The following is a 26,669-nucleotide window of genomic DNA, read 5'->3' as shown; positions in this document are numbered from 1 at the left end:
TAAGTCTGTTTGTAACCAAGCTTTCTTGGTTAGCTTTCTCTCTCTCTGTATAACTTGAAAAAAAAAGTTTTTAGCTAAGAGCTCGTCTGCTAATGCATTCTTTACTGACATACTGTTAATCAAGAAGCGAGCAGCTAAGGGGGCTTCCCCCTCCTCTTCCCCCTCCTCCTCTTCTCTCTCCTCTCCCTTATCTATCTCTTACCTGGCTCTGAGTGGAATGAGGAGGCCCCTCTGAATAACTGGAGCTTTCAACTTTCCTTGAACTGAAAGTCAGTTTGTTTTTTTTAGTGGCTCAGAGCCGCGCATTCAGTTTTCTCTGAAGGACAGTCTCTGAACAGAGAGAGAGAGAGAGCTTTTAATTTTGAGCTGGATTTTCTGGGCTGAAAAACTTCCTTTTTTTGGAAAAGAAAGAGACCCCCCTTCTCCCTGAATACAGGTAGCTTCTTCTTCTGAAAGACAGTCTTTTAATTTGCTACCAAGGAGAGATTCCTTCTTTGGAGGTCTTTAAGCAGAGACTTGACAGCCATTTGTCATGCATGCTTTGATGGTGTGTCCCCCCTTAGCAGGGGGTTGGACTGGATGGCCCTTGTGGTCTCTTCCAACCCTATGATTCTATTCTGTGATTCTATATTGAAAGCCTCCTGGAAAGCCTGATGTAAGTTCCCCTTTTACCTTGTTCTTTATGCAACTAAGTCCTTTTAATGGACTTTCCTTTCTCTATGCCAGTAACTGACTTTCCTTTCTCTATGCAAGTCTCTTAAGTCCTTTTTTTAAACCTTCCTTCTCCCTTTTAAGTCTTTTTAAACTGAGATTCTTTCTCTCTCTCTCTCTAATGTTTTTTTAAGTTCTTTTATTTGACATGTAGCTTCTACTGATGTGTAGCATTCCTAGCCTCTCTATAAATGATATTTAGACTTTGCCTGAGTTTGTAAAACTTTAGCCCCTTTATTTGATACTATTTGCCTGGCCTTTTATATTTTTATGTTATTGGTATAATATTTTGCTTTTTCTGTAAGCTCTCTTTGTGCAACTTATTCTGTTAGTGCATACCTTTCTTCGCTGGCATATCATTAATCAATGAAAAACGCCCCTTCCCTGGAGCGCCCCTTCCCTGGATGGCACAGGAATTACTGGCCGAGGGATGTGAGAGTTGCCAGATAGCCAGAGACAGGATAATTCTTTGATGGATGGTCCTGCCGGTTGGAGGGAAAGGCGGGAGGTACCAGGGGCAGCCAGAGGCTGCTTAACCCCCACTTTGAGATAAGAGTGTGAGACAGGAACTTTCACCCAATAATGAACTCAAGGCTGAAACCCTTTAAGTAAAAGCTTTTCTGTAAACTGTTTAGATGAAAACTTTTCTGTTAGAAATGAACCTTGATTAGTAGTGTATTCCTTACTGGCATATTAAATCAGGAAAGGAATAGATCAAGAGGGGCCCACTCAAGGAGATAGGAATGGCTGTAACTAGTACCTGAAGATAACAGTGGAATGGGGATCTTGCACAGGGGAGTAAGGGCTGTGTTGGCCTTGAAGATAAGATTGTAAGAACAGGAATTTTCAAGGATGTTACTAATGGTGTGACGTGCAAGAAGCAGATTCCTGGGGAGGGGGAATGAGAGGTTTGAAGATTATATAAACTGTATGCAACTGATGCTTGGTGCAGTTCGCTGTGAATTATCACGCGGGTGCCTTCCTGCCATTCTAAATGACAGGAATAAAAAAACTCTTTCTCTATTTCAAATCCTCAGTGTCTTTTTTTGACTCCTTCCTCCCTCACTCCCCCCCGGGTGCAACAAAGAACCCAAGGTTAACGGAAAGGTCTGCAATAAGGCTACAAACCAGGTGGGAGAGGAGAACAGAACGGAATGGCTGGATGAGATGGCAGACATACGTATGTATGTAATGATCCATTTACAGTAAATAACATGGCATGTTCTGGCCTGATCATTTTCAGGGATCTTCCACCCTTCCTCCAGTCCCATTCCTAAAACAATCAGTTTCAAGCTCTTTCCAGAGACCTTCCAGGCATCAGTCCGAGAGGCCTTGCATATGCTGTGCAGCTTTACCTTGAAAAACACATTCATTGCCTCTGAATTGGAATGACTAGCAATCTGCAGGAAACCCAATGGTCATTTGTTTCCATTCAGCAGTAAAGAGAAGGTTTTCCTGGTGTGAAATGTTGGGCCACATGAGCTAATGGGCAGGAAAGAGCAGGATGGTGGTACAGTAGGGATACAGAACTTTTTTCCAGCAAGAGGACCTCATTCTTTTCTGGGAAAGCTCCTAGAAGGGAATACATATAGCCAATCTACTCCCACTTGTAAGCAGAGAGTTCTGTTTTTGTTGCTGTTATAAGTTCATTTCCTGAACACACAGGAGATTTCTGAAGTATCTAGGCTGAGGGGGGGAAAAACCTGCCCATGACTAATTGGAACATCAACTAGTGGATATGAACATTTTAATTAGCCCTACCTGGCAGAGACTGAATCTATAATCTTCTGCATGCAAACTACTCAGCCTCAGATTTTGGATACTAAACTCTATGTATAACTCTATAACATTCATTGAACAGTGATTTCTATTCAAGGATATGAGAGGTTATGTTCCATTGCTTTTCCCCAGGAAAACCTGCTCTTTACTGTTGATTTGTGACAAACATCAGAAGGGTCTTTGAAGGGACATTCAAAATCCTAGTGTTAGACCTGAAGCTACTAAGGCTATCAGGCACTGAGATCTCCAGAACTCATTCTTTCCTAGCCTGCCAATTGGGATCCCTATAACTCTCTTCGTGTCAGTATGCAAAATGCTTGCTAATTATCCCACTGAGGAATGGCTCTCCTGCTACCCTTGCAGATGAAGGGTGTTCACAAAACTGTGAGAATCTGTGGCTCAGATATCCTGAGCGGGAGGAAACAGGAGTAACAGCTGGGGAAAGTAGGCAATCAGAGGATTTGCAGGAATCAATGCAATCCCCAAGTCTCAAGGAAAACTTGTAAGTCTGACCAAGCTGAATTCAAGATGTCCTGTAAATTACCCTCTTCTCTTTTTCTGTGCTTAATCAGTTTGCCAATATCTTGTAACATGAAGAAACTGATTCTTTACTGGTGATCAAGAAAGCCATCAGCAAAATTAGGAGGAGGATGTTGCCCTCTAAGTCTCACTGTTGTAGAAAGTACTGTTGATAAAATGTGGTTTCCTAGTCATCCGGAAGCGGGAAGCAGCTAAGAACTCTGTAACTTGATCGAGTGATATTTGTTTATTGATTAATAGCATTATTTCTCCTTCTACCCTTATTTCCCTTTATCCCCTTAAATTCCTTTTTCAAAAAAATCTTCCCTTCTCCCCCTGTTGGTTTGCGCATTTGGTGGGTTGGGGGTTAAACCCCCCATTACCAGGGGCCTTTTGGCCTTACCGGCGGGTATTAATCACGTTCCTGTAGCCCGCTCTGAGGTGAGACCTTTTGGAGAGTGGATTTGACAGGGCGTCTTCGTAGTTAATGGTCTTTGCCCTTATTCTCCATGGCTGAAATATTATGTAAACCACGAAAGCAATAGCCCCACTGAACATAGGTCAACAAGGCTAAATACAATGCAACACAAACTTATGGGCTCAGTCTAACAACAATAATGTTTTTAGAACTATAATGATACATATAGACATGATTATCTTTTGGAACTATCATAACTGTGTTTCAGCGGTGGTCTCCTCTTCCTCTGGAGAGTTTTCCTCATCTCTGAAAGCATTCTGGAGTATGGCCTTCATGTTTGTAATAGGTCTGCCTCTTTTCTTTCTCCCAACCAGGAAATAGATGAAAGGGTTAACACTGCTGTTCAGAGAGGCACATAAGAACCCATAAAATGCAAGAAGGGGAGTTTCTGAATGGAAAATATAATCGGCAATGTAAAAGGCATTAAGAGGAAAAGAAAAAACAATGAAGAAGAGAAGAGCAAGCAAGATGATTACTATAAGTTTCCCACGCCTCCGCTGTCGTGGTTTAAAGTAGACTTTGATGAACAGGATCAGTGTGGAGATAGTCATGAGTGGGAGGCAAAGGAGGCCACTCACAATCAACTGAAAGTTTACTATGTTATATGATGTCAAATTATTCAGGTGGAGAATTAAGTGAATTCCAGGGGAAAGGGAAGAAAGGCCCCATATTAAAGCACATATAGTCCTGGTTAAATGTTGTGGTCTGTGGCATCGATACAAAATGGGGAAGAGGACACACACACATCTGTCAATGCTGATGGCTGTCAATAGGAATTGGCCAGTGTTGTACGTGAAATAGAAGATATGATCAAATACGTCACATAGCAGGCTATCGTAAGAGTATTTTGCCATCCAATGTATTTCTGTAATAAAGTTAGCAGTGAGTAAACCAGTGTCAGCAATGGAGAGGTTCAGAATGTAAGTGGTGAATTGATTCCTCTTAATGCAGAAGCCAAGAAGCCAGATGACAGTTCCATTTGCAATAAAGCCAAAAATGCAAAATAAAATTGTAATGATGGTTGTAATATCCTTTTCTAATGAAGAATCTGGAGTCGGTTCTATATAATTATTACTGTGGCTCTTGTTGAAGCCTGGAATGTCATCATATGTCATGTTATATTCTTCTCCAGGATTCCAAGGGAAGGAGGATGCTAAGCTGAAACCGCTCATTGTGCTCAACATTGGTTATGTGCTTCTTCTGCTGTAGATTTCTTCTAATGGAAGAAATGAGACAAGGGTGGATTTAGTCTTTATTAATAAACAAAGAGCAAGCTATTTCAGCCTCAACTTCCTTGGTTTTTTTAAATAATATATTGTTATATCGTTCCGGGAACCTTAGTTCTTAAAATAAATGCCAAACATGGGATTTAGGAGAAATCAAGAGTAAGCGTTTTATTGCTGAGCAATAGGTCCAGGGAGTCATCTCCAAAAGACTGGACATCAATCACAGGTATCCAAAGGTTTTTATAGATCCTTCAAATGTTACATATTCATGTCTTGCATTAAGTATCAAGCCAATGAGCATATGACAGCAACCCAGAAAACCAACCCTCTTGTCCCCAGAAGACTCTCTGAACTTCACCCTAGTTAGCTGAGGCAAGGAGATTCACTTCTACTTTCTTGTAACGACCTTCTACCCCTGTGAACTCTCCCCAATTCCTTTCGTTGGGCCATTGTTTTAGCTTGGTAAGCATATAAATCTCATTATGTCAGACTTGGTCAAACTCTATATGTATCTCAAACACCCAGAATATTCTGCAGACATCCTGTTTCTCCTAACATCCTGACTCACTTGGGGACATAGGACCCATGACATAACTTATATCTTCTGCGGTCAACCTGCCTAGCTAGATATTTTCTGCTTGGCTCAGCTGTAACCCACAAACTCTTTGTAAGAAGCATTCCTTACAAGGCACAGTCTTAACGCATAAGCATACAGAATAAAGCAAAGGTGAGATTATATGTTCCCAGGTTACAACAATATCATTCTTTTTATCCATATAGAAAGTTAGATTTGTTACTCAACAACTATATTCCAATGCAACAAAACTAGTGACTTCCTACTCACCCAACATCAATGTTTACAACGCAAATTACATACAATAAGGTTCTGTATTATCTAATACAGAATTGCGAACATGCGCTGGATTATGGAGAAAGCTAGAGAGTTCCAGAAAAAGATCTACTTCTGCTTCATTGACTACGCAAAAGCATTTGACTGTGTCGACCACAGCAAACTATGGCAAGTTCTTAAAGAAATGGGAGTGCCGGATCACCTCATTTGTCTCCTGAGAAATCTCTATGTGGGACAAGAAGCTACAGTTAGAACTGGATATGGAACAACTGATTGGTTCAAAATTGGGAAAGGAGTACGACAAGGCTGTTTATTGTCTCCCTGCTTATTTAACTTATATGCAGAATTCATCATGCGAAAGGCTGGACTGGATGAATCCCCAACCGGAATTCAGATTGGTGGAAGAAATATCAACAACCTCAGATATGCTGATGACACAACCTTGATGGCAGAAAGTGAGGAGGAATTAGAGAACCTTTTAATGAGGGTGAAAGAAGAGAGTGCAAAATATGGTCTGAAGCTCAACATCAAAAAAACTAAGATCATGGCCACTGGTCCCATCACTTTCTGGCAAATAGAAGGGGAAGAAATGGAGGCAGTGAGAGATTTTACTTTCTTGGGCTCCATGATCACTGCAGATGGTGACAGCAGTCACGAAATTAAAAGACGCCTGCTTCTTGGAAGGAAAGCAATGACAAACCTAGACAGCTTCTTAAAAAGCAGAGACATCACCTTGCCTACAAAGGTCCGTATAGTTAAATCCATGGTTTTCCCAGTAGTAATGTATGGAAGTGAGAGCTGGACCATAAAGAAGGTTGATCGCCGAAGAATTGATGCTTTTGAATTATGGTGCTGGAGGAGACTCTTGAGAGTCCCATGGACTGCAAAAAGATCAGACTTATCCATCCTTAAAGAAATCAGCCCTGAGTGCTCACTGGAAGGGCAGATCCTGAAGTTGAGGCTCCAGTACTTTGGCCACCTCATGAGAAGAAAAGACTCCCTGGAAAAGACCCTGATGTTGGGGAAGGTGGAGGGCACAAGGAGAAGGGGATGACAGAGGATGAGATGGTTGGACAGTGTTCTCGAAGCGACTGGCATGAGTTTGGCCAAACTGCGAGAGGCAGTGAAGGATAGGCGTGCCTGGCGTGCTCTGGTCCATGGGGTCACAAAGAGTCGGACACGACTGAACGACTGAACAACAACAACAACAACAATTGTTCATTGGAATGTTTGTCAAAACCCATCAGTTTCAAAGGCTTAGAGGGGAAATGCAATATTCTGGTGGGTCATGGATCTTTCCTCCATGTAAAAAAATTGAGATTCAGCATATCATTTGGTAAGTCAAATTCTCAACTTCTGGTCTCTGACTCAGACTCCAGATGTGAAACTAATCTCTTGTGTCGTAGACACTGAGAGTGTGATGGTTGGGTGGTTGAGAAGAGGTGTGTGAGAAGGAGTTAAACAGCTCTTGTGATTAGGGAAATAAAAGCCAGAATGAATTGGGAAGGCATGTGTAATTTTATTATTATTAAAATGTGATTTTTAACAAAAGTGGATAAAATAAAAGTCGAATTGAGATTGATAAGAAATATGAAAATCAGAAAAAGACCCACAATAGATTAGCCAGACAGCAAGATTTTTACAATGTGGAATGTATTAGACAAACCTTTAGTCTATCCACCTAGTACTTTCTGCTCTGCCTGGATGTGGAAACCAAAAATTCCTGCCATCTTCACCAGCCATCCACGTGGTCTCCTTCTAACTCAAGACTCCAGGGATTTAGCTTGGCTCACCTATCTGCCAAAGGTGCACAGCATTGCCATTCAGCTACAGATCCCTTCTTACCTTTGCTAATGAATGAGATCAAATTTAGTTATTCACATACCTGTCAAAAACTTTGGATCAGCATCCCGAAGGCATGGTGAGTGGGAGCAGAAATTGGTGCTGGAATAAGCAGGTAATCAGAAGATTTGCAGAAATTGATAAGATGCCTCATCTGGTTCTTAGCAAGATGTGTAGGCTCCTGCCCATGTGTCTTCAGTTCTTTGTAGTCCATTTGCCAGCATCATGTGATAAGGTGGTTGTTTTGTGCATTGGGTCTCAGGATATCATTTGACCAAGTCAGGAGGAGATTATTGCCTTCTAAAGTTCAGTGTCCCAGTCAGGCACTATTGAGAAGAGAGAGTCTGCTAGCGGTAAGCAAGTCCAACTTCTCTTGGACCTTATCTGGAGAAATATCTTTCATGATTGGAGTGTCACCTGACCCATTAACAGAAATAGTAACCAATGTATTAAGAGAGCAATCAGCTTGCTGTTGGTTCTGCTACGGAGGAACTTAGGCTGGGGTGCAGAACTATATCGGAAGAAGAAAAAATAGAGTCCTTCTAGATCAGGTCAGTGGCCCATGCAGCTAACTGTCCTTGTCTCACAGCAGAGAACAGATGCTTCAAGGAAGCCCACAAACAGCTTCTGAACACAACAGTACTCTCCTCCCTCGTGATGTTCTGCTGGCAGGCCTTAATCTCCTTAATTTTCCAACTCCTTTGGGACAACTTTGACATTTGTGGGAGGCCAATCTGCATTTTTTGGTGGGGCATGGGAACACTTCTGTCCGATCCCATATGCACCAGTTCTTTAAAGCCTCTATTTATTGATATTGAGTACTCTTCATTCCATCCTGGGGGTCATGGGGGAAAAAAATATCTCAGTCTGAACAAGGCTTAGCCATTCCATAAGATGTTATTTCTGGCGTATTTTTGTGGGAGAGAGAAAAAGAAAGGAGAGAAAGCCACTCCATTCTATGCCATTCCAACCCATTATCGGTCCCTCACTCCCTCATTCAACATTCCATCCCACTGAGTTTTCATTGGGGAGTTCAGAGGTTTTTATGCCCCTCTCAGAGCTACCCAAATCTACCACAGCATGCCTCTTATGTAAAGGTTGTACAGTTTTGTCTACAGGAGCCCAAATACGGGAAGTATCAACTTGGTGTTACTGCATATGAGACTGATATATTTGAATACGTATGACATACTGGGCACATGTTCTTGGCAGTTAAACACCAGGACATTATTATCTGCCGTCAGAGTTATCTTGCTTGGGCATGTGCAGATGATAGTCAGGTGTTTCCTGTCGATGAAGATAGTTGCAATATGTCATGTGAAAAATAACTATATACAAAAACATTCCCAAGCAGACTTCTGCATGATAATAATTAATTAATAATAATAATAATAATAATAATAATAATAATAATAATAACCACTAATCTTGTCAAAACTCTTTTGACTCATCTCAAAGTTTTTCCTAAGAAAACCATGAACCTTTTCCTTCCTTGCACATTTGCATTCCAGAATCATGCACTGAGGTCAAATTTAGAGTGCTGGACTAAGAGTCTAGAGAGCTGGATTGAAATCACTATTTAGCAATGGCACTTAGTGAGTGCCCTTGATTCAGTCACACACTCACCCTAACCTACCTCACAGAATTGTTGTCAGGATAAACTGAAAGGTGATGTGTACCATGTATACCCTATTTTAAGGGACACAGGTGGCTCTGTGGTCTAAACCACTGAGCCTCTTGGGCTTGCCGATCAGAAGGTCAGCATTTTGAATCCCCCTGACAGGATGAGCTCCTATTGCTCTGTCCCAGCTCCTGCCAACCTAGCAGTTTGAAAGCATGCCGCTGCAAGTAGAAAAATAGGTACCACTGCAGTAGGAAGGTAAATGGCATTTCCATGCAATCTGGTTTCTGCCACGGTGTATCCCCATGCCTTTGCATGCTGGTGAGGCGTTCCTTATCCTGCTCCTAAAAGCTATTGCTAAACAAATACTGCTGGCAAGAAGCTTTGGGGAAGAGGTAAATTAAAGCTTGCTCCCCTCGTGTGCACCATTTGCATGTCAGTTGGGAGCAGGGGCAGAAAAAGAGAGCCAGTGTGGTGTAGTGGTTAAGAGCGGTAGACTCGTAATCTGGGGAACCGGGTTCGTGTCTCCGCTCCTCCACATGCAGCTGCTGGGTGACCTTGGGCTAGTCACACTTCTCTGAAGTCTCTCAGCCCCACTCACCTCACAGAGTGTTTGTTGTGGGGGAGGAAGGGAAAGGAGAATGTTAGCCGCTTTGAGACTCCTTCGGGTAGTGATAAAGCGGGATATCAAATCCAAACTCTTCTTCTTCTTCTTCTATCTGATATGTCCAGATGCAATTACATGACATCACCACAGAGTTCTCTGTGTTGACTTTTAGACAGGGTGAAGCATAGAGTCTCATGCAAAGTGCTCTCAAAGTGTTTGATTAATAATGCTCTGATGTTACCTTCCACATATGCAGCACCATAGCTGGTGGGGGGGGGGGGTTAAGCCAGGACTTTTGCCCTGGCTGAAATCTCCAAGGGGTACCATTGATGCTCCTAGCCTGCCAGTCATATTACTGTCTGGGTTGTAGAATAGTTCTCCTTGCACCTCTCTTTGTGTGAAACCAAGATTGGGAATGTAGGGTGGGGAGAAGACTCTTTCCAAATCCTTTTCTTGCTCCTTCCTTTTCTCCCACCCAGATTCTGGACCTCTCTCTGCGACAGTCTCTTCCTGCTCACTAAACCCTGTTACCTCTTCAGCTTCCAACACCTCCTCCTCCCAGTCTCCTCCCTCTGACCACTCATGGTGGTCCCACCACCAATCCCCTGGCTCTGAGCCAGTGTGGTGTAGTGGTTAAGAGCAGTAGACTCATAATCTGGTGAACCGGGTTTGCGTTTCCGCTCCTCCACATGCAACTGCTGGGTGACCTTGGGCTAGTCACACTTCTTTGAAGTCTCTCAGCCCCACTCACCTCACAGAGTGTTTGTTGTGGGGGAGGAAGGGAAAGGAGAAGGTTAGCGCTTTGAGACTCCTTTGGGTAGTGATAAAGCGGGATATCAAATCCAATCCTCCTCCTCCTCTTCTTCTTCTCTGGGGGTTCTTCAGCTGGTGCCTCCCACCACTTCTCTGCCCCCACCCAGTCCATGACAGCATTTTACAACAGCAATGCACACAAATATAGACATGTTACAGCTAGATGCAAGCTTGTATTAGAAACAGTGGCTTACAAAGCAATACAAGGGGTGATTATACATACAAGATTATATAAAATATAGATGAGGGGGTTTTGTGCATTCATGATTCTGGTAACTAGTTGTAAAACAGAGACATGGATTGATGGTATAGCATGCTTTGCTTCATAACTCTACAATACTTAAGAGCTTTGGAGTTCATCTAGTTCACCCACCTGCTGAAATTCTAAACAGCTCCTGGAATCAATAGCCCACACTGAATACAGGTCAAAAAAAGTACTGCTAATGGAAACCAAAATTACACAGGTGTGCTTCAAAGAAACTAGGATTATAAATCTTTGGGAGCCATCAAAACTTAATCTCAGCAGTGGAATACAAATATACACTTGTTTACTTAGTAGGAGCTAGAACAACTTATGGTATAGCTATAAGTTGTACTCTTTCAAAGCCATCACAAGGGACTTAAAACACAGGTTTCCACTTCCTCTGTATGGTTTTCTTCTTCCTTGAAAATATTTTGGAGTATGGCTTTCATGCCCTTTACACGTCCGCCTCTCTTTCGTCTCCCAAACACAAAATAGATCAAAGGGTTAGCACTGCTGTTCAGAGTGCAGCACAAGTAACCATACTGCAAGCGATGCAAAGTTGGAATATGGAAAACATAATGGCCAATGTAAAAGGCATTCAGTGGAAAAGAAAGAACGATGAAGAAGAAAAGAGTAAGGAGGATGACTATGATGAGCTTTCCCCGCTTCTGCTGTTGTGTTTTAAAGCAGACCTTGATGAACAGGATCAAAGTGGAGATAGTTATTAGTGGGAGACAAAGGAAGCCATTCACAATGTACTGGTAGAGTCTTATGTGATCGTGATACTTCTTAACAGTCAGGTAGAGAATGAAATGTGTTCCAGGGAGAAGGAAAGAAAGCACCCATATTAAGGCACACACAACAGTGGACAAATATGGCGGTCGGTGGCATCCATACCAAACTTGGAAGAGTATAGACACACACCTGTCGATGCTGATGGCCGTCAGCAGAAACTGACCCGTGTTGTACATGAATTGGAAAATATCTTCAAAGAATTCAAACACCACACCCTCATCCTGTTTGCGATTCTGAAGCCAGCGTATTTCTAGAAAAAGGTCCACGGCAAGTAAACCAAAGTCTGCAACGGCGAGGTTCAGGATGTATGTGGTGAAGGGGGTCCTCTTAATACGGAGTCCAAGCAGCCAGGTGACAATTCCATTCCCCAAGCATCCCAAAATGCAAACTATAATTATTGATACACACACTATATACATTGTTACCGTCCTGTATACAAATTCTGGATCATCATTACTGTGGCTACTGTTGGGGTAAGCGCTTGCGTTGAACACTACATAATATTTCTCTCCAGCATTCAAAGGGGACAGGGATGTTGGGCTGAAGCTGGCCATTGTGCTCAACCCTTCCTTTTTTTCCGTCTGGTGTGGATAGTCCAGCTGGAAGACATGGGAGAAAAGTGGGATTAGCCTTTGCAGTTTGTCAGCAATGATAAACAGTAACACGTTCATTGGATCAGTTACAGGTGGGTAGCCGTGTTGGTCTGCCATAGTTGAAACAAAATAGAAAATTCTTTCCAGTAGCACCTTAGAGCAGTGTTTTTCAACCACTGTTCCGCGGCACACTAGTGTGCCACGAGATGTTGCCTGGTGTGCCGTGGGAAAAATTGAAAAATTACTTTATATATAGTCAATATAGGCACAGAGTTAAAAATTTTAACATTTTCTAATGGTGGTGTGCCTCGTGATTTTTTTCATGAAACAAGTGTGCCTTTGCCCCAAAAAGGTTGAAAAACACTGCCTTAGAGACCAACTGAGTTTGTTCTTGGTATGAGCTTTCGTGTGCATCGCTACTTCTTCAGATATACTGAAACAGAAGTCACCAGATCCTTAAATATAGTGATGGAGTGGGGAGGGGTATTACTCAGAGGGTGGTGGGAATGCGTGATCAGCTGATAGGTTTCTCCATGGTTTTTGGTGATTAGTTGCAATTCAGCCACTTCTCTTTCCAGTCTATTTCTGAAATTTTTCAGAAATAGACTGAAATATTTCTGAAATTAATATAAAGAAATTTCAGAAATAGACTGAAAAGAGAAGTGGCTGAATTGCAACTAATCACCAAAAACCATGGAGAAACCTGGTCTGAACAAAGACATTGGATTCTTATCTCATTATACATAACAAAGCTATCTTTAGCCATCTCACCCCTTGCCTTTCCCTGCAAGACTAATTGCAGCTGTTAAGAGTCGTCAACAGGTTTGCCACACCTATCAGCACACGAAAGCTCATACCAAGAACAAACTCAGTTGGTCTCTAAGGTGCTACTGGAAAGAATTTTCTATTTTGTTACGTTCATTGGAGTCGACAAAGAGACCATGTCAAGAAGGGGCCAGATTGCCAGCAGAAACAGTGAAAGTGGGGAAAAGAAAAATAGTATTCAGTATGAATACTATTCACTGTGGTTAGCAAGTGGGAAAATCATAGCAATAATTTCAGAAGGCTGGCTAATATGCCCACAAGCTTTGGCTGGCTGGCTGGCTGGCTCACTAATTTGTAAGACTATATATAATGCCAGTAGGCTAAACTACCCAAGCTGGCTGCTTCGTGTTGTTTGTTTGTTGTTAGCAATTTCTAATGCTTCTGCTGCTGATAGTAATAATTCTTAGTAATGAGAACAGAATAAAAATATATTTAAAAAATGAAAAATGTTTTGGATTTCTTTCTTTTTTAAGGATGGGAGAATTAATTTGGAAAGGTTAGGAAGCAAACAAAAGCTGGACAAATGACAACAAACACTTTCTAAGAGACAGCATTTGCAAAAGAGTTCTGCATTTAAAAAAAGACTTGATCACCTTACCCCAAGTACTGGAGAGTTTTGGGTAAGGCGATAAGACTTTTAAGCTGGTCTTGCAGATCTCAACAATTAAAACAATAATTAATTCAATTTTGGGTAAAGGCACATAGATTTATTTTGTTTAGGATAAAGATGAAGAGGTCAGGCCAAAAGCTTTAGAGGAAATACTGGCTTTGAGAAGGGGAGTGAAGGAAAAGAATCAAAAGTAACCTCCAAGATGAGGAAATTGTGTCATCAGGAAAAGATCCTCTACAAAACATTCCCTACCTTATTCCAACTGCAGATGTTTGCTCACAAGGTTTGAGATGTTCTCTGATGCTTCTAGGTTATCAGTTGATATCTCTTCTCTGTGTTCAAAATAAAATGCTCATCCAGAAGGCAGCACACATTCTGAGCAGAGAATGCCAAATGGAAGAGTTGTTTGTTCAGCTAGTGTGGGGCAGATAACGGAAATCCTGTTAAAAAGTGCAAATCAATTAGTTGGTGCCCAACTTAGGCACAGATTCTCTTTTACTTCCTGATTCTTCAAGAATCTCCTGTGAGTGGATGTTTCTTTATAACTTATAAAAACCTCAGGAGATATATGCACTTTATACTTGCAAGTGTTTCTAGGGTCACAGCTGATAGTAAAATTTGACAGAGTCTTAAATTTTTGGACCCTGGACAGATGAACTGGGAAATGGGAGATCAATAGCTCAAGTGAACTTTACTCCAGTAAACATGCAATTTCTTCTTTAGTCAATATGTGCATGTGCCTAAGGGAGGAGGAAGTGGATTTAGAGTGAGCTGTTTCTATGCCATGTCCTTTGCCAGACCCCAAGAAGACATATTGGGCAAATGCTGAGATTTGGGAAATGCTGAGAGGCAGGAATCACTAGCTGAGATTCCTGCATTGCAGGGGCTTGGACCAGATGACCCTTGGGGTCCCTTCCAACTCTACAGTTCTATGATTCTATGAAATGCACCATAACATTTTAACCACAAACTGCCAAGCCAGCTCTTTTAGAAGGTAAACATGCTAGTGTGGCTGAGGGCTGAAATATATACAGAGAGACCTATAGCTGGGTTGGATAAGGTCCATTTCATTAAATGTTAGATGTAAACCTGCAGGGAAGAGTCATAGGTGAGGAAACTGACTATGACTAGGAAATCCCATAGCTATTAGGGCAAACAACCTCCTGCTGGGTCAATGGCAAGCCTATCTTCTTACCCCAGCCACACTAGGTTCTGTGCCAACCACCACCCAAAAGTCAACTACAGTATTAAGAATAAAACAGGCACTGGCTAAGGCTACTGCCTGGTGCAACTATAAAGCCCACAAGACCTAACCAGCCATAGGTTATAGGTTTATTAACATCTGGGCCTGAAGTCTTCCTCTCAAAATGATCACAAAGCCAATGCCCTCAACCAGACCCTCCAAGTGTCCCTATTTTCCAGGCATATTCCTGGATTTACAGATGTTGGCCTGGTTTCTGATTTGATCCCAGAATGTCCCACTTTTCCTTAGGATGTCCCTATTTCCACTGGATAAGTGTTGGAGGGTATGGGCTTATGCGATCCTCAAGGCAAAGAGATAAGTAACTATACAACCTTTAGAAAACATCTGAAGGCAGCCCTGTATAGGAAGGGCATATAAAAAGTAATAATAATAATAATAATAATAATAATAATAATAATAATAAGGTCATCCCTATTTCCATCTGAGAAATGTTCAATGTGCTGAAGCCAGGCCTGCTCTAACATGGCTGGCGCTGGGCTCTATAGCTGAAGTGGGTCTAAAATAGCACAGCCACGAGCAGAGCTAATGGGGAAGGGCAGGTGGCTGCAGTGGTAGAGCAAGCTGATTGGGCACCTGGGGCGGTGCGTGTGTCCTGCACCTAGGGGTGGGGAGAGCCAGGGCAGGATGCTCTGTGGGGCCTCCGGACTCTGCCTGCCACCTCCCGCTTAGCTGCCTTACAGGCGGACCATTTGGGGAAGCACGGAGCTTGCGGGCACTCAAGCCACCGCATCACTCCCAGGAGAGACGTGTGGCTCGGGTGCGCTGCAGGCCCTGCGGTGAGTGCTGCCTGGCTTTTTGTCAAACCCCCCCCCATGGTGACACCCAGGGTGGCCCACCCCCACTGGGTGGTTGATGCACACACTCAAATCTGAGAGAGCAATGACCATGGAGCCCTAAACTGCAACACTCGTGGCACAAGCCAAACCAGCCACCAAGGGGACAGCTCTTTGGGGTGTGTGCTGCCCAAGTCCCACATTGTTCTTTCGACCAAGCTGCTCAGCAGGGGCTCACAGAGCAGGAGAAGGTAGCCGAGCTCAAAGCTTGCCTATCTGCCAGCTCAAAAAGTGTCCAGCCGGCTTCCCACGCTAAATGGAGCTCAAACGCCCCAAGAGACACCAGCAGTAAAAACAGAGCAGTGGAGTCAGTAATTTTGAATAGCTATTTTATTAGCAAGCAGATACCTATATAAGTACAATGTCCATCATTTAACACTCTAACTGAATAAGCTAAGCGACTGGCTTGTTCTCAGTAGTCTATTCATCCTAAAGATGCATTAATATATACAGTATTAGCAGTGAGTGCACATGCAAATGATGCTTCAGAATAGGACAGAGGAGGGTGTATGGAAATGGGGCAGGTCTGTGTGCAAGGGAGAGTTGAAAAAAGGAGGGAAGAAGAGGTAGAAAAGGGGGGGTGAACATGATACTGGTGTGCTTGCAAAGGGGGCAGTGCAATAAGAGACAGGGGAAGGCTTTGTTTGTTTGTTTGTTTGTTTGGCAGCCTTCATCTGAATATCACAGGGTGGTTTACAGTATAAAAACACAAAAATACATAAGATAACGACACACAAAGTGATCCCCCCCCCGCATACGCAATTCAAAAGGCCGTAGATTGTTTAATTGGCAAAGGTCTGGGGAAAGAGGAATGATACCTTCCCCCTCCCTCCAGGCACCTTATGGTATGTAAGGAAGGCACCAGGCAAGATTCCCTGGGGAGAAGATTCCACAAGTGGGGAGCCATCACAGAAAAGGTTCATTTTCATGTTGCCACCCTCTGGACTGTTCATGGGGGAGGCAAACAAAGAAGGACCTGATTATGATTTCAGGGTCTGGGTTTGTTCATATGTGGAGAGGTGGTCCTTGAGGTATTGCAGTTACGGGCTGTTGGTTCTCTCTCTCTCTCTCTCTCCCCCCTTTTAAATCCTGTACCTGGATGCTTCTTTAGAGGCCCTCAACCTCCTATTTATGTTCCTCTATGTGCACTCTGTGAGCAGGATGTGCACTCTATGAGCAGGATGGAATGCATCCCAAGAGTTCCTCTTCTCATCTCCAGCTTCTTTCAGATTTCATCTTTCTGCATTAGGCACAGAAATGGGTTGATCTCTGTGAAATGGAGACTGCGGGGGGGGGGAGACGGTGGAGGGGAAAGGGGTGAATGTGAAAATTGGGGTGCTAAGAGGCTTACAACAAAGCAGGGAGGAGGATGCATGGGGATGAGGTTGAGGTTGAGAGCAGAAGCATGAAAAGGATGGAGAATAGGAGGGGTGTGTGTGTGTGTGAAAGAAGGAGGTGCAGCCTCTACATTACTTATTAGATGGTGGCATTTCATCTATCCCCTGCCCCTTTCCTCCGTTCCTCTCTCAGCTGATTTCATGGTATAGTCCCAAATCCTGCAGAGGCAGGTGGGAACGATCTTGAAGAGGCAAGCTCAACGTAGGTTCTACTACACATCATCCCATATTCTTTGAAGAAATGGAAGGTGAATCTTGAGCACAGGGGCTAAGTATGTTTGATTGCATGATTGATAAATCTTTTGGAGCCATCATAACTTAGTTTCAGCAGAGGGCTCCACTTCATCCGAACAGATTTCTTCCTCTTTGAAAACATTCTGAAGTATGACTTTCATGCTCCTCCTAGGTTTGCCTCTCTTTTGCCTCCCAACCAGGAAATAGATAAAAGGGTTGACGCTGCTGTTCAGAGTGGCGCACAAGTAGCCATATTGTAAGCGATGCAAAGTTAGCGACTCAAAAACATAATGGCTTATGTAAAAGGCATTCATTGGAAAAGAAAAAGAAAGAAAGAAGAGGAGTGTAAGCAGGATGACCGTGATCAGCTTTCTCCGCCTTATCCGTTGTGTTTTAAAGCAGAACTTGATAAAAAGGACCGCAGTGGAGAAAGTCATGAGTGGGAGGCAAATGAAGCCGTTCACAATATACTGGTAGCAACTTATATACTTGTGTTCCTTCTTAGCAGCCAGGAAGAGAATGAAGTGAATTCCAGGGAAAATGAAAGAGAATATCCATATCAAGGCACACAAAATGGTAGACAAATGTGGTGGCCGGTGGCATCGATACAAAAGGGGAAACAGGACACAAACACACCTGTCGATGCTGATGGCTGTCAGCAGAAACTGACCAGTGTTGTACATGGATTGGAAAATATCTTCGAAGAATTCAAACACGATGCCTTCATCCTGTTTACGGTTTTGAAGCCAACGTATTTCTAAAATAAAGTCAACAGCGAGTAAACCAAAGTCTGCAAGGGCGAGGTTCAGGATGTATGTGGTGAAGGGATTCCTCTTAATGTGGAAGCCAAGCAGCCAGATGACAGTTCCATTCCCCAAGCACCCCAAAATGCAAACTGTAATTATTGATACACACACTATATACATTGTTACTGTCCTATATATAAATTCTGGGTCGTCATTACTGTGGCTGTTGTTGGAAAAAACACTTGCATTGGATGTTTCATAATATTTCTCTCCAGCATTCAAAGGGTACAGGAGTGTTGGGCTGAAACTCCCCATTGTGTTCAACTTTGGCTTTTGTGTTTTGTCTGGTGTAGAGATTCCTGCTGGGAGAAGTGCGAGAAAAGGTCACGTTAGCCTTTTGCTAACAAGGTGAACAAACCTTTTCAGTCTAGTCTTTCTTGCTTCAGTCTGAGAAACCACTGTTAAGGCGAAAAACTTCTTATTATACCCTCTCCAGCTAAAGTTGCATTTTCAGAAAGACACACACAGACAATAAATTTATCCTACCACTTTCCATTGTTTCATTTTTCTACCCCATTGTTTGCAGAGGACATGAAGCTATCCCAATTGGACTTGCTTGCCTACTTTGAATGTGGCCACCCAGTAAAGGAGGCAAGGCAGGTGAATGAATGGAAAGTTCTGAAACAGAAATCATGCAGTGATAGACGACAGTTTCACTCTTGCTGTCAATGTCTCCTTTCAAATGGTAGAATTTAGTTTTCTTTTCTCCCTCTTAAAAAGTAAGTGTGTGTGTGTGTGTGTGTGTGTGTTGTTTTTGCTTGTTTGCATTTCATACTAACCTGGTTCTAGTAGAGTTCACTTTTTTCCTCTGTAAGCAGTGAATTTTCTCTCTTTAATAGTATCCTGGTTCTATAGTAGTAACCCCAAAACCAGCTCTTATTTGCACTTGATCAACTACACATAGCTGAACTGGAATGGGAGTGCCCCAACCATCTCAAGAGTGACCCATCCAAAAATACCCAGAAGCAGCAATATCACTGGGGAAAACATGGGGACTGCAAGGGTGACAGTCACCATCCTGCCGTGACTTTGATCCATGGGGAGATATTGTTATGAAAACTTCCCGCGGGGGCAAGTTGAGAGACTGACCCCAAGACGGACGAAGTCTTCCGTGCCCTCTGGCTTCTGGAGTCCAGGGGCACAATTGTAATATGCAGTTGTTCCCAGCTTGAAAACAACATACACAAGCCATTTGGCTAAGATCTACTTTATTGTAGATAAAGAGCAGAGGATGCCTCTGCGTAGCAGCTCATAATTCAGAGCTGTGTCTTAAAGCATCTTGCACCTCCTGATGCAGAACTGAAAGAAAAGAAATACAACAGTAATTACAATGACATCACATGTGTGGGAGCTGGTATGCCCAGTGTAATTCCCACAGAGAGGAAACATGACTCTTGAGTCTTGTGACCTTGCTGCAGCGTTCGCAGCTCGTCATGTCACAATATCACAACAGATATCAGAGAAACACACTGTTTAAATGACAACAGCAGAGAAGGCAATTTGGAAATGAAGAGATGAACATGAGCAAAGGAATTTGGAAATAATTTCCCTTCATTTTGGATGGAGGTGAAGAGGTTAAGCCCAAATCTTTTGTCTTTTAGGTGGGGTGTGGAGGAAGGGAGAATTGAATGTGGCCTCAAAGAAGAGGAAAATGTGTCATCAAGGGGTGAAAATCTGGACAGAATGTCCTACCTTAATTCCAATCACAGATGTTTGCTCTCAAGGCTCTTCTCTTAGAATTCTAAGGTCTGAGCCAGTATTTCTTCTCCGTTTTCAAAACAAGTTGCCGATCCAGATGTCAGCACTCAGCTTTGAGCAGAGAACATCAGATAGAATATCATGTTGGTTCAGCAAGGGTGGGGCAGGTAATTGAATATCCTGTTAAAATGTGCAAATCCATTAGCTGGTGTTCCAAAAAAGGCGAGGTTAGGGTTAACTTTCTTTCCTGGGATACATCAGCAATCCCCTGTGTGTGCTTCAAATTGTTTTGGCTGTAACTTAGCAAAGCCTCAGAATATATTGGCAGTTTGTACTTGCAGATGTTTCAAGCTTAGTGGCATGTTGCATTAATAGTCAGATTCTGTGCTGAATCAACGACGACAATGGAGCTTTTCAATCTGTTGCATCTTCAGGCAGAGCTGTAGAAGGATGTTGGCAGAAATCCTGGAGAACACTGTCAGTCAGTGTTAACAGTACTGAACAAGAACCATAGAGTGGTAGAGTTGGAATCCAATCCCCTGTGATGCGGGATAACTAGATGGAGTAATAAGTTTAACTTAGTATAAGGCAGCTTTCCTGTGTTCCCACGTTCACAGACTTGCACAGATACATACCTTAAGAACTGAGCTGTGGACATGATGGAGGCCAAAACAGACTGAAAGAGAGATCAGGACAAAGAAATCAAACCAAGGGCTTTTCTGCAAATGCTGCTTTTGAAGAGGAGTGCAACGAAAGAGAGAGAGAAGAGGAGGCAGCACAGAGAAGGAGAAAAGAGCAGGGAGGAAAGATTTCATGCATCGGTGCCAGCCCATTAAAAAATGCTGCTTTAAAAGGATTCCAAATTATCCTGCAAATGCTTTCTTGCTGCCTTGTTAAAACACCAGTTCCTGATTATGCACTCACATTGCTGTAATTCTATCCCTGCAAGCAGCTGCTTTATGCTCTTGCCCAATTTTATATACACTACATCTGGGACGTAAGAAGCCTGAGGGATTTCAAGGCTTAAACATCCTACTTCCAACCAATCATTTGATCACAGATGAGAACAGGCAGGTTTGAGATATTCAGGACTTCATAGAAGACTCCCCTCTCGCAAGTGTGTTACGTGTCAAATGTAATGTGATCATACACTTGAGTTGGCAGAAACACACACACCCCCAATAGGAACATGGACCTGGTTCCTTAGAGCATGCAGAGGTTCCGGGTTCAGTCTTAGAATTTTCAGGTAGGGCTGGGAGAACACCAAGTGGTGATGGGGGTGTCTTCAATTGTGTCTGTCTCCATGCACACCCATTATTTCATCTCATCCTATAGGATTATGCAGCGCACTTGGTTGGCGATGTAAAGGGAAAGGGACCCCTGACCATCAGGTCCAGTCGTGTCCGACTCTGGGGTTGCGGCGCTCATCTCGCTCTATAGGCCGAGGGAGCCGGCGTTTGTCCACAGACAGCTTCCGAGTCATGTGGCCAGCATGACAAAACCACTTCTGGCGAACCAGAGCAGCGCACAGAAACGCCGTTTACCTTCCCGCCGGAGTGGTCCTAATTTATCTACTTGTACTTTGACGTGCTTTTGAACTCCTAGGTGGGCAGGAGCTGGGACCGAGCAACAGGAGCTCACCCCGTGGCAGGGATTCGAACCGCCGACCTTCTGATCAGCAAGCCCTAGACTCTGTGGTTTAAGCCACAGCACCACCTGGGTCCCTCCGGTTGGCGATGTATTAGAGTTCTTTATTGGGAATCCCCCACCCTCCACCTCACACATGCCAACAAAACTCACTGCAGTCAACCGAAGGTAAGCAACCATGCTCTGGGCTCCCCACAACTTCTCTCACTGCCCAAAAAAACTAATAAATGAATGGAAAAAGAACCTGCCCGCACGACGGTGACACAAAAACCTTGCACATACATTATGTCAAAGAATAAAAGTTTTCTACCCCCCCTTCTCTCCCCCCATGCCTCTCTTCTCTCCCATCCTCATACGGTCTATAACATTAGTGTCTCCCATTGAATATAACTGATCTGTAGAAAGGAAATGAACTGAAAACAGAGATGCTGCATGTACTTTTGTTACACAAAGAAATCTTAATAAAAACTATTTTAAAAAGTCTGGGCAAGCCACTAACAATCAGTATAGACAATATTGAGCAAGATGGACCAGTTATCACTAGGTATTATTGCTGTTTACTTTCACCACACTCAGAAGTTCAGGCTGAGTGCAAGGACAGATAGATAAGTTGTGATATTGCCTCCCTACACAGATGCACCTGGTACCTTCATTATGCAGATTTTACCATATACAGATCCTGCACCTCTTTATCCTGGCCTTTGACACCTGAGAGTCTGGTGTCAGGTGCTTTTAACATGCTTTATTAATAGTGCTCTTCCACAAATGCTTTCAGTGGAAAGTCTATTTGATCCAGATGAATGCAATTATGCAGTACTGATATTAATATAAACATTTGAAATCATTAATCAAGAAACAAACTGGTCTACAGGATGGCACTCAAGTTGGATCTCTGTTGAGTTTCACAATTAATATTGCTTTTACTTTGTTCCTCGATTCCGGAAGCTTACCTTTCTCTAAACTCTCATTCTTATCCCGACTAATTGTTGCATTAAAACAATAATATCACAATAAGGCAATATCTTTCATGCATGAATCATATAATTCACATTACATCATGAATCATGTTGCAGGATTTCCAGATAGCCATTCTTACTGCTCTCTGGATAACTATAGTATAGCAAGCATCGCAATCTAAAAACATCACTCAGCAGTTGAAAAAATAAAAATAAGTGGACATCTCTGAAGCTCTTCAGACATATACACTCTATGGTAAATACATTTGTTTGAATAAAAAGCTGAAAGGAGCATGCACTATGATCAGAAGATAAATCCAAAAGTTTCTGATTGCTTTGAAGACATCATACCAGGTTTTGCTCCTAGAACTCTAGCTCCTCTGTATCTTGCTTCTCCTTCAAAAGAATCTGGAGTATGACTTATGTGTTCTGCTTACATCAACCCCTTTTCTTTCTTCCAAACAGGAAACACATCAGTGGATGAAATATGATATTTAGACAGCTGCATAAGAACTAAAAATGTGTAAGAGTCGAATGAATAAATGATCTGTTAAGGAAAACAAAATTAACGGGAAAGCTAAGTTAAAGAAGAAGCAGAGTACAAGCAGAATGGCTGTCTCCTCTGTTGGATAGCCCTTAGTGAGAGGCCACACACAGTGCTATTTTTCTAGACAAAGAGGTGCTAGAACTTGCCATGAATGCATCCCTTGTTCTCTTATAATGGAAATGGCGCCCACCTGAAGGGTGCCAGAACTGAGTTCCAATGGGTTCTGGCGGGAAGAAAAGCTCTGACCACACGTGAAATAAAATTAAACCCACTTTTCAGAAGAGACACGGAGGAGGCACTAGAGAAGTCTTTGTTGTTCTCCTGACCTGTAGGATCACTGCTATAGTAACTTCATCAGGATAAATCTCTTTATTGATTATAGTTATGCCTTGATTTTATATTTCCATGCTTAAGCTGCTTAGCAGAATCATGGATACACAACCCAAAACCCAGGATATCAGATATTGTACAGGTACAGTTTCAGATGGTGCCACAGATAGCACTTCTCTCTGTGTTCGATGGGGATAATAAAAGCCCAGCATGTAAAGAACTTGCAACATTTTTTCTTGGTAATTGAATGTTTTATCTGTTGTACAAAAAATGGAAAACTTTACAGGATTTCTGTGGTGCTCTTGCATAAGAAATGTATGGAAGACTAATCCTTCTGAGAAGATTACATACTACTTCAAGGCCCTGAAAAGATTGGCTAAAGGTATTCCATTTCAAGATATATGGCAGCATTTTATTACAGGTGTAAACATGCATCTTTTACATCAATAGCTCCCAACAGTAACATTAAAACTTTGGAATTCCTAAATCTACTGGATTTATTTCATGAAGCAATATGCTACTATACATCTCCTCTGTTATTACGATTATTACTTTTGTTAAATAAAAATGTATTATTATTATTATTATTTAAAAAAACCCACTCACATATATACATACATACAAGATTACAACCTAAGAATCACCATAACAAAATCCGTTCTGGCAAACTGGAAAGTGGGAAAGATATCCCTCCCTTACTGACATTTTCTGAGTTGGTCGTATAGCAGCATCAGTGGAAAATGGAGGAAGAATTGGCAGCGTCCCTCCAAACTCCATTATTCCTTGTACTTTGCTTCCTGTGTTTAGTCAGTCATGGTGCTTCTCCTTGCACAAATATCCTGCCATTCTTCTCCATCTCCTCAGTTAAAAAATGGTTCGAATTTTCATTGATCATCTCCCGCATGGTTTACTGTGACACTTTCCTCTCTGGGCTTCCTCGCTGTTCCGCTTTATCCAAAACTTGGCTCCCCCAACCGTTCACATCTCCGGCCATTCACACCCTCTGTTGTCTCTCCCTGATTCCCTTCCACGGCTTCCCAGTCCTTTCCACCATTGGTAAAACTCTGTATCCCTGTTGCTGGATCTGAGCCGGTCTATAACACAGTCACACGTGAACCTCTATGCTAGTAAAAGCCACATTACTGTATATTTGGAACTGCACCCAAAAGGTGAGCAAGAGCAAAACTAGAAGCAACTTTGGAGACAGAACACGAAATGTGATTGAAGAGATTTGTCAAAGGGTTTCTGTGTGTCCCTAGGTTGTCAGTGGACTTTTCCAGATGTGCAGTTCACATCTATGTAGCTTTCCCATGAAGGGATTAAAAATGATTTTGACACGACTCAGAATGCTCCTTGGGAAGGTTCTTTTTTTAAACATAGTTATTTTTCTCATGGCATGGGTTTTGTATCAAATGCCTTTTGTAACTGCCTTCACCACAGAAAACACTCAAATCTAATCTGTACACGTCAAAGCCATGCTGATAGATCAAAACTTCCTGGCATTTAACAGCCAAGAGCATGTGCCCAGTATAGCAAGTTCTTGATTCTGTCTGGTTTTATGGTGAATTATTATAATTGTATTCTCTATGTTGTGTGTAGGGGGAGGGATGTAGTTCAGTGCTAGAACATCTGTCTTGCTTGCAGAGCATCCCAGGTTCAACCCCTGGCATCTCCAGATAAGGCTGTGAAAGACTCCTACCAGTCAGCATAGGTGCCAACTCCAAGGGGCCATGGGGGTTTTGGCCCCCACAATAAAACATTTGAGGGGCCATTCAGATGGTGGGTGTGCACTGTGCCATGTGATTGATAATGTGGGGCGCGGATTCCCTGGGCCCCTGCAATACTTCAAGTTGGCACCCCTTATAAGTCAGTGTATACAATACAGAGCTATAGGGTCCAATGGTAACTTCACTCCTCATGCTTCTTTGGTATATGAACAGGTGAACTATAAATGTCCTTAATAAATATGTTTTCATATGTGGAACTTCTCATGTTTGGACTTAGGTAGCCAAACCTCATCCCCCTTGAACAAGAAGGAAATATCAGCAGATTTGGGATACATATCTAACTAAGTAGAAACTATAGTGTCTTATCATAACTAGAGTGATACAGCTAAAACCTATATTCTTTGGAGTCATCATAAGCGAATTTCAACAGAGGTCTCCACTTACTTTGCAGAGTTTTCTTCCTCTTTGAAAACATTCTGGAGCCTGGCTCCCATGCTCTCCCTAGGTGTGCCTCTCTTCTGTCTCCCAATCAGGAAATATATCAAAGGGTTCACACTGCTGTTCAGAGCAGTGTTTAAGTAGCAATAAAGTAAGGAATAGGGCATTGGTGAATGAAAAATATAAATGGCCATGTAATAGACATTCATTGGAAAAGACAAAAAGATGAAGAAGAACAGAGTAAGCAGGATAACCATTAGTAGTTTCCCCCGCTTTCGTTGTTGTGATTTAAAGCAGACCTTGATAAACAGGATCAGGGTGGAGATAGTCATGAGGGGTAGGCAAAAGAAGCCATTAAAAGTATACTGATAGTATTTAATGAGATCCTGGTTTTCCTTAAAGGTCAGGAGGGCAATGAAGTGAATTCCAGGGAGAAGGAAAGAAAACACCCATATTAAGGCACACACAATGGTGGGCAAATGTGGCAGACGGTGGTATCGGTACCAAAGTGGGAACAGGACAGACACACACCTGTCAAGGCTGATAGCTGTCAGCAGAAACTGACCGGCATTGTACATGGATTGGAAAACATCCTCAAGGAACGCTTTCAGAAGGCTCTCCTTCAGACCTCCTACAGCCCAAGCTACTCCTATAATCAGTTCAACTGTGAGCAAGCCAAAGTCTGCAATGGCAAGGTTCAGGATGTAAATGGTAAAAAGACTCCTCTTAATACAGAAGCCAAGCAACCAGATGACATTTCCAGTCCCCCAGCACCCCAAAATGCAAATTATAATTATTAATACACAAACAACATATATTTCTAATCCATAATGCACAAACGATTTTTGGTCATCATTACTGTTGCTGTTGTTGGAGAAAGCAGTTTCATTGTACGAAAGGGACAAAGATGTTGGGTTGAAACTGGTCGTCATCTTCAATCTTTGTTTCCGTGCTTCTTTTGGTGTATATATTCCTGCTGAAAGTAAAGAATCAAGAATTAGTCTTTGCTAATGCAGCTGAGCAAATGAAGCTCAAATTAAAGCTTTCTGTTTACTCTAGTCTTTCTTGCCTCATCCATTATAGCAATTTCATAAAATATTGTTGAAGTAAAATAATTCTTCTTGGCTCATCTCCAGTTACTTTTGCATTTTCAGGAACACACATAAATAATAATCGTAATTATTAGCCTGGATAGTTCAGTTGGTTAGAGCTTTATACTGGCAACGTCAAGGTCGCAGGTTCAGATTCCTGCATTGCAGGGGATTGGACTAGATGATCC

At 42.5% G+C, this 26,669-nt stretch overlaps 3 protein-coding genes and 1 pseudogene across 3 annotated transcripts; all 4 read right to left on the bottom strand.

Annotated features, from left to right (window-relative positions):
* Window positions 1–3,678: 3,678 nt before the first annotated feature.
* LOC117050473 (proto-oncogene Mas-like) lies at window positions 3,679–4,659 on the bottom strand. The gene has a single exon (XM_033156137.1). It carries the CDS (start codon window positions 4,657–4,659, stop codon window positions 3,679–3,681), a length of 981 nt encoding a protein of 326 aa, XP_033012028.1.
* Window positions 4,660–10,599: 5,940 nt separating this feature from the next.
* Window positions 10,600–12,156, bottom strand: LOC117050472 (mas-related G-protein coupled receptor member H-like). The gene has a single exon (XM_033156136.1). It carries the CDS (start codon window positions 12,154–12,156, stop codon window positions 11,056–11,058), a length of 1,101 nt encoding a protein of 366 aa, XP_033012027.1. The 3' UTR covers window positions 10,600–11,055.
* Window positions 12,157–17,293: 5,137 nt separating this feature from the next.
* LOC117050313 (mas-related G-protein coupled receptor member H-like) lies at window positions 17,294–18,409 on the bottom strand. The gene has a single exon (XM_033155895.1). The coding sequence runs from the start codon at window positions 18,300–18,302 to the stop codon at window positions 17,319–17,321; it is 984 nt and encodes a 327-aa protein (XP_033011786.1). The 5' UTR covers window positions 18,303–18,409; the 3' UTR covers window positions 17,294–17,318.
* A 6,953-nt stretch (window positions 18,410–25,362) lies between these two features.
* On the bottom strand, window positions 25,363–26,322 carry LOC117050471 (annotated as a pseudogene).
* Between the last annotated feature and the right edge of the window lie 347 nt (window positions 26,323–26,669).

This window comes from Lacerta agilis, chromosome 7 (assembly GCF_009819535.1).
Source record: "Lacerta agilis isolate rLacAgi1 chromosome 7, rLacAgi1.pri, whole genome shotgun sequence".
Lineage (NCBI taxonomy): Eukaryota > Metazoa > Chordata > Lepidosauria > Squamata > Lacertidae > Lacerta > Lacerta agilis.
The sequence above is the reverse complement of the archived record's forward strand: the minus strand, read 5'-3'. Positions and strand labels throughout refer to the sequence as shown.

Coding starts and splice junctions, on each gene's coding strand:
- LOC117050473 (XM_033156137.1), bottom strand. CDS start 4,659: ATGAGCGGTTTCAGCTTAGCATCCTCCTTCCCTTGGAATCCTGGAGAA.
- LOC117050472 (XM_033156136.1), bottom strand. CDS start 12,156: ATGAACGTGTTACTGTTTATCATTGCTGACAAACTGCAAAGGCTAATC.
- LOC117050313 (XM_033155895.1), bottom strand. CDS start 18,302: ATGGGGAGTTTCAGCCCAACACTCCTGTACCCTTTGAATGCTGGAGAG.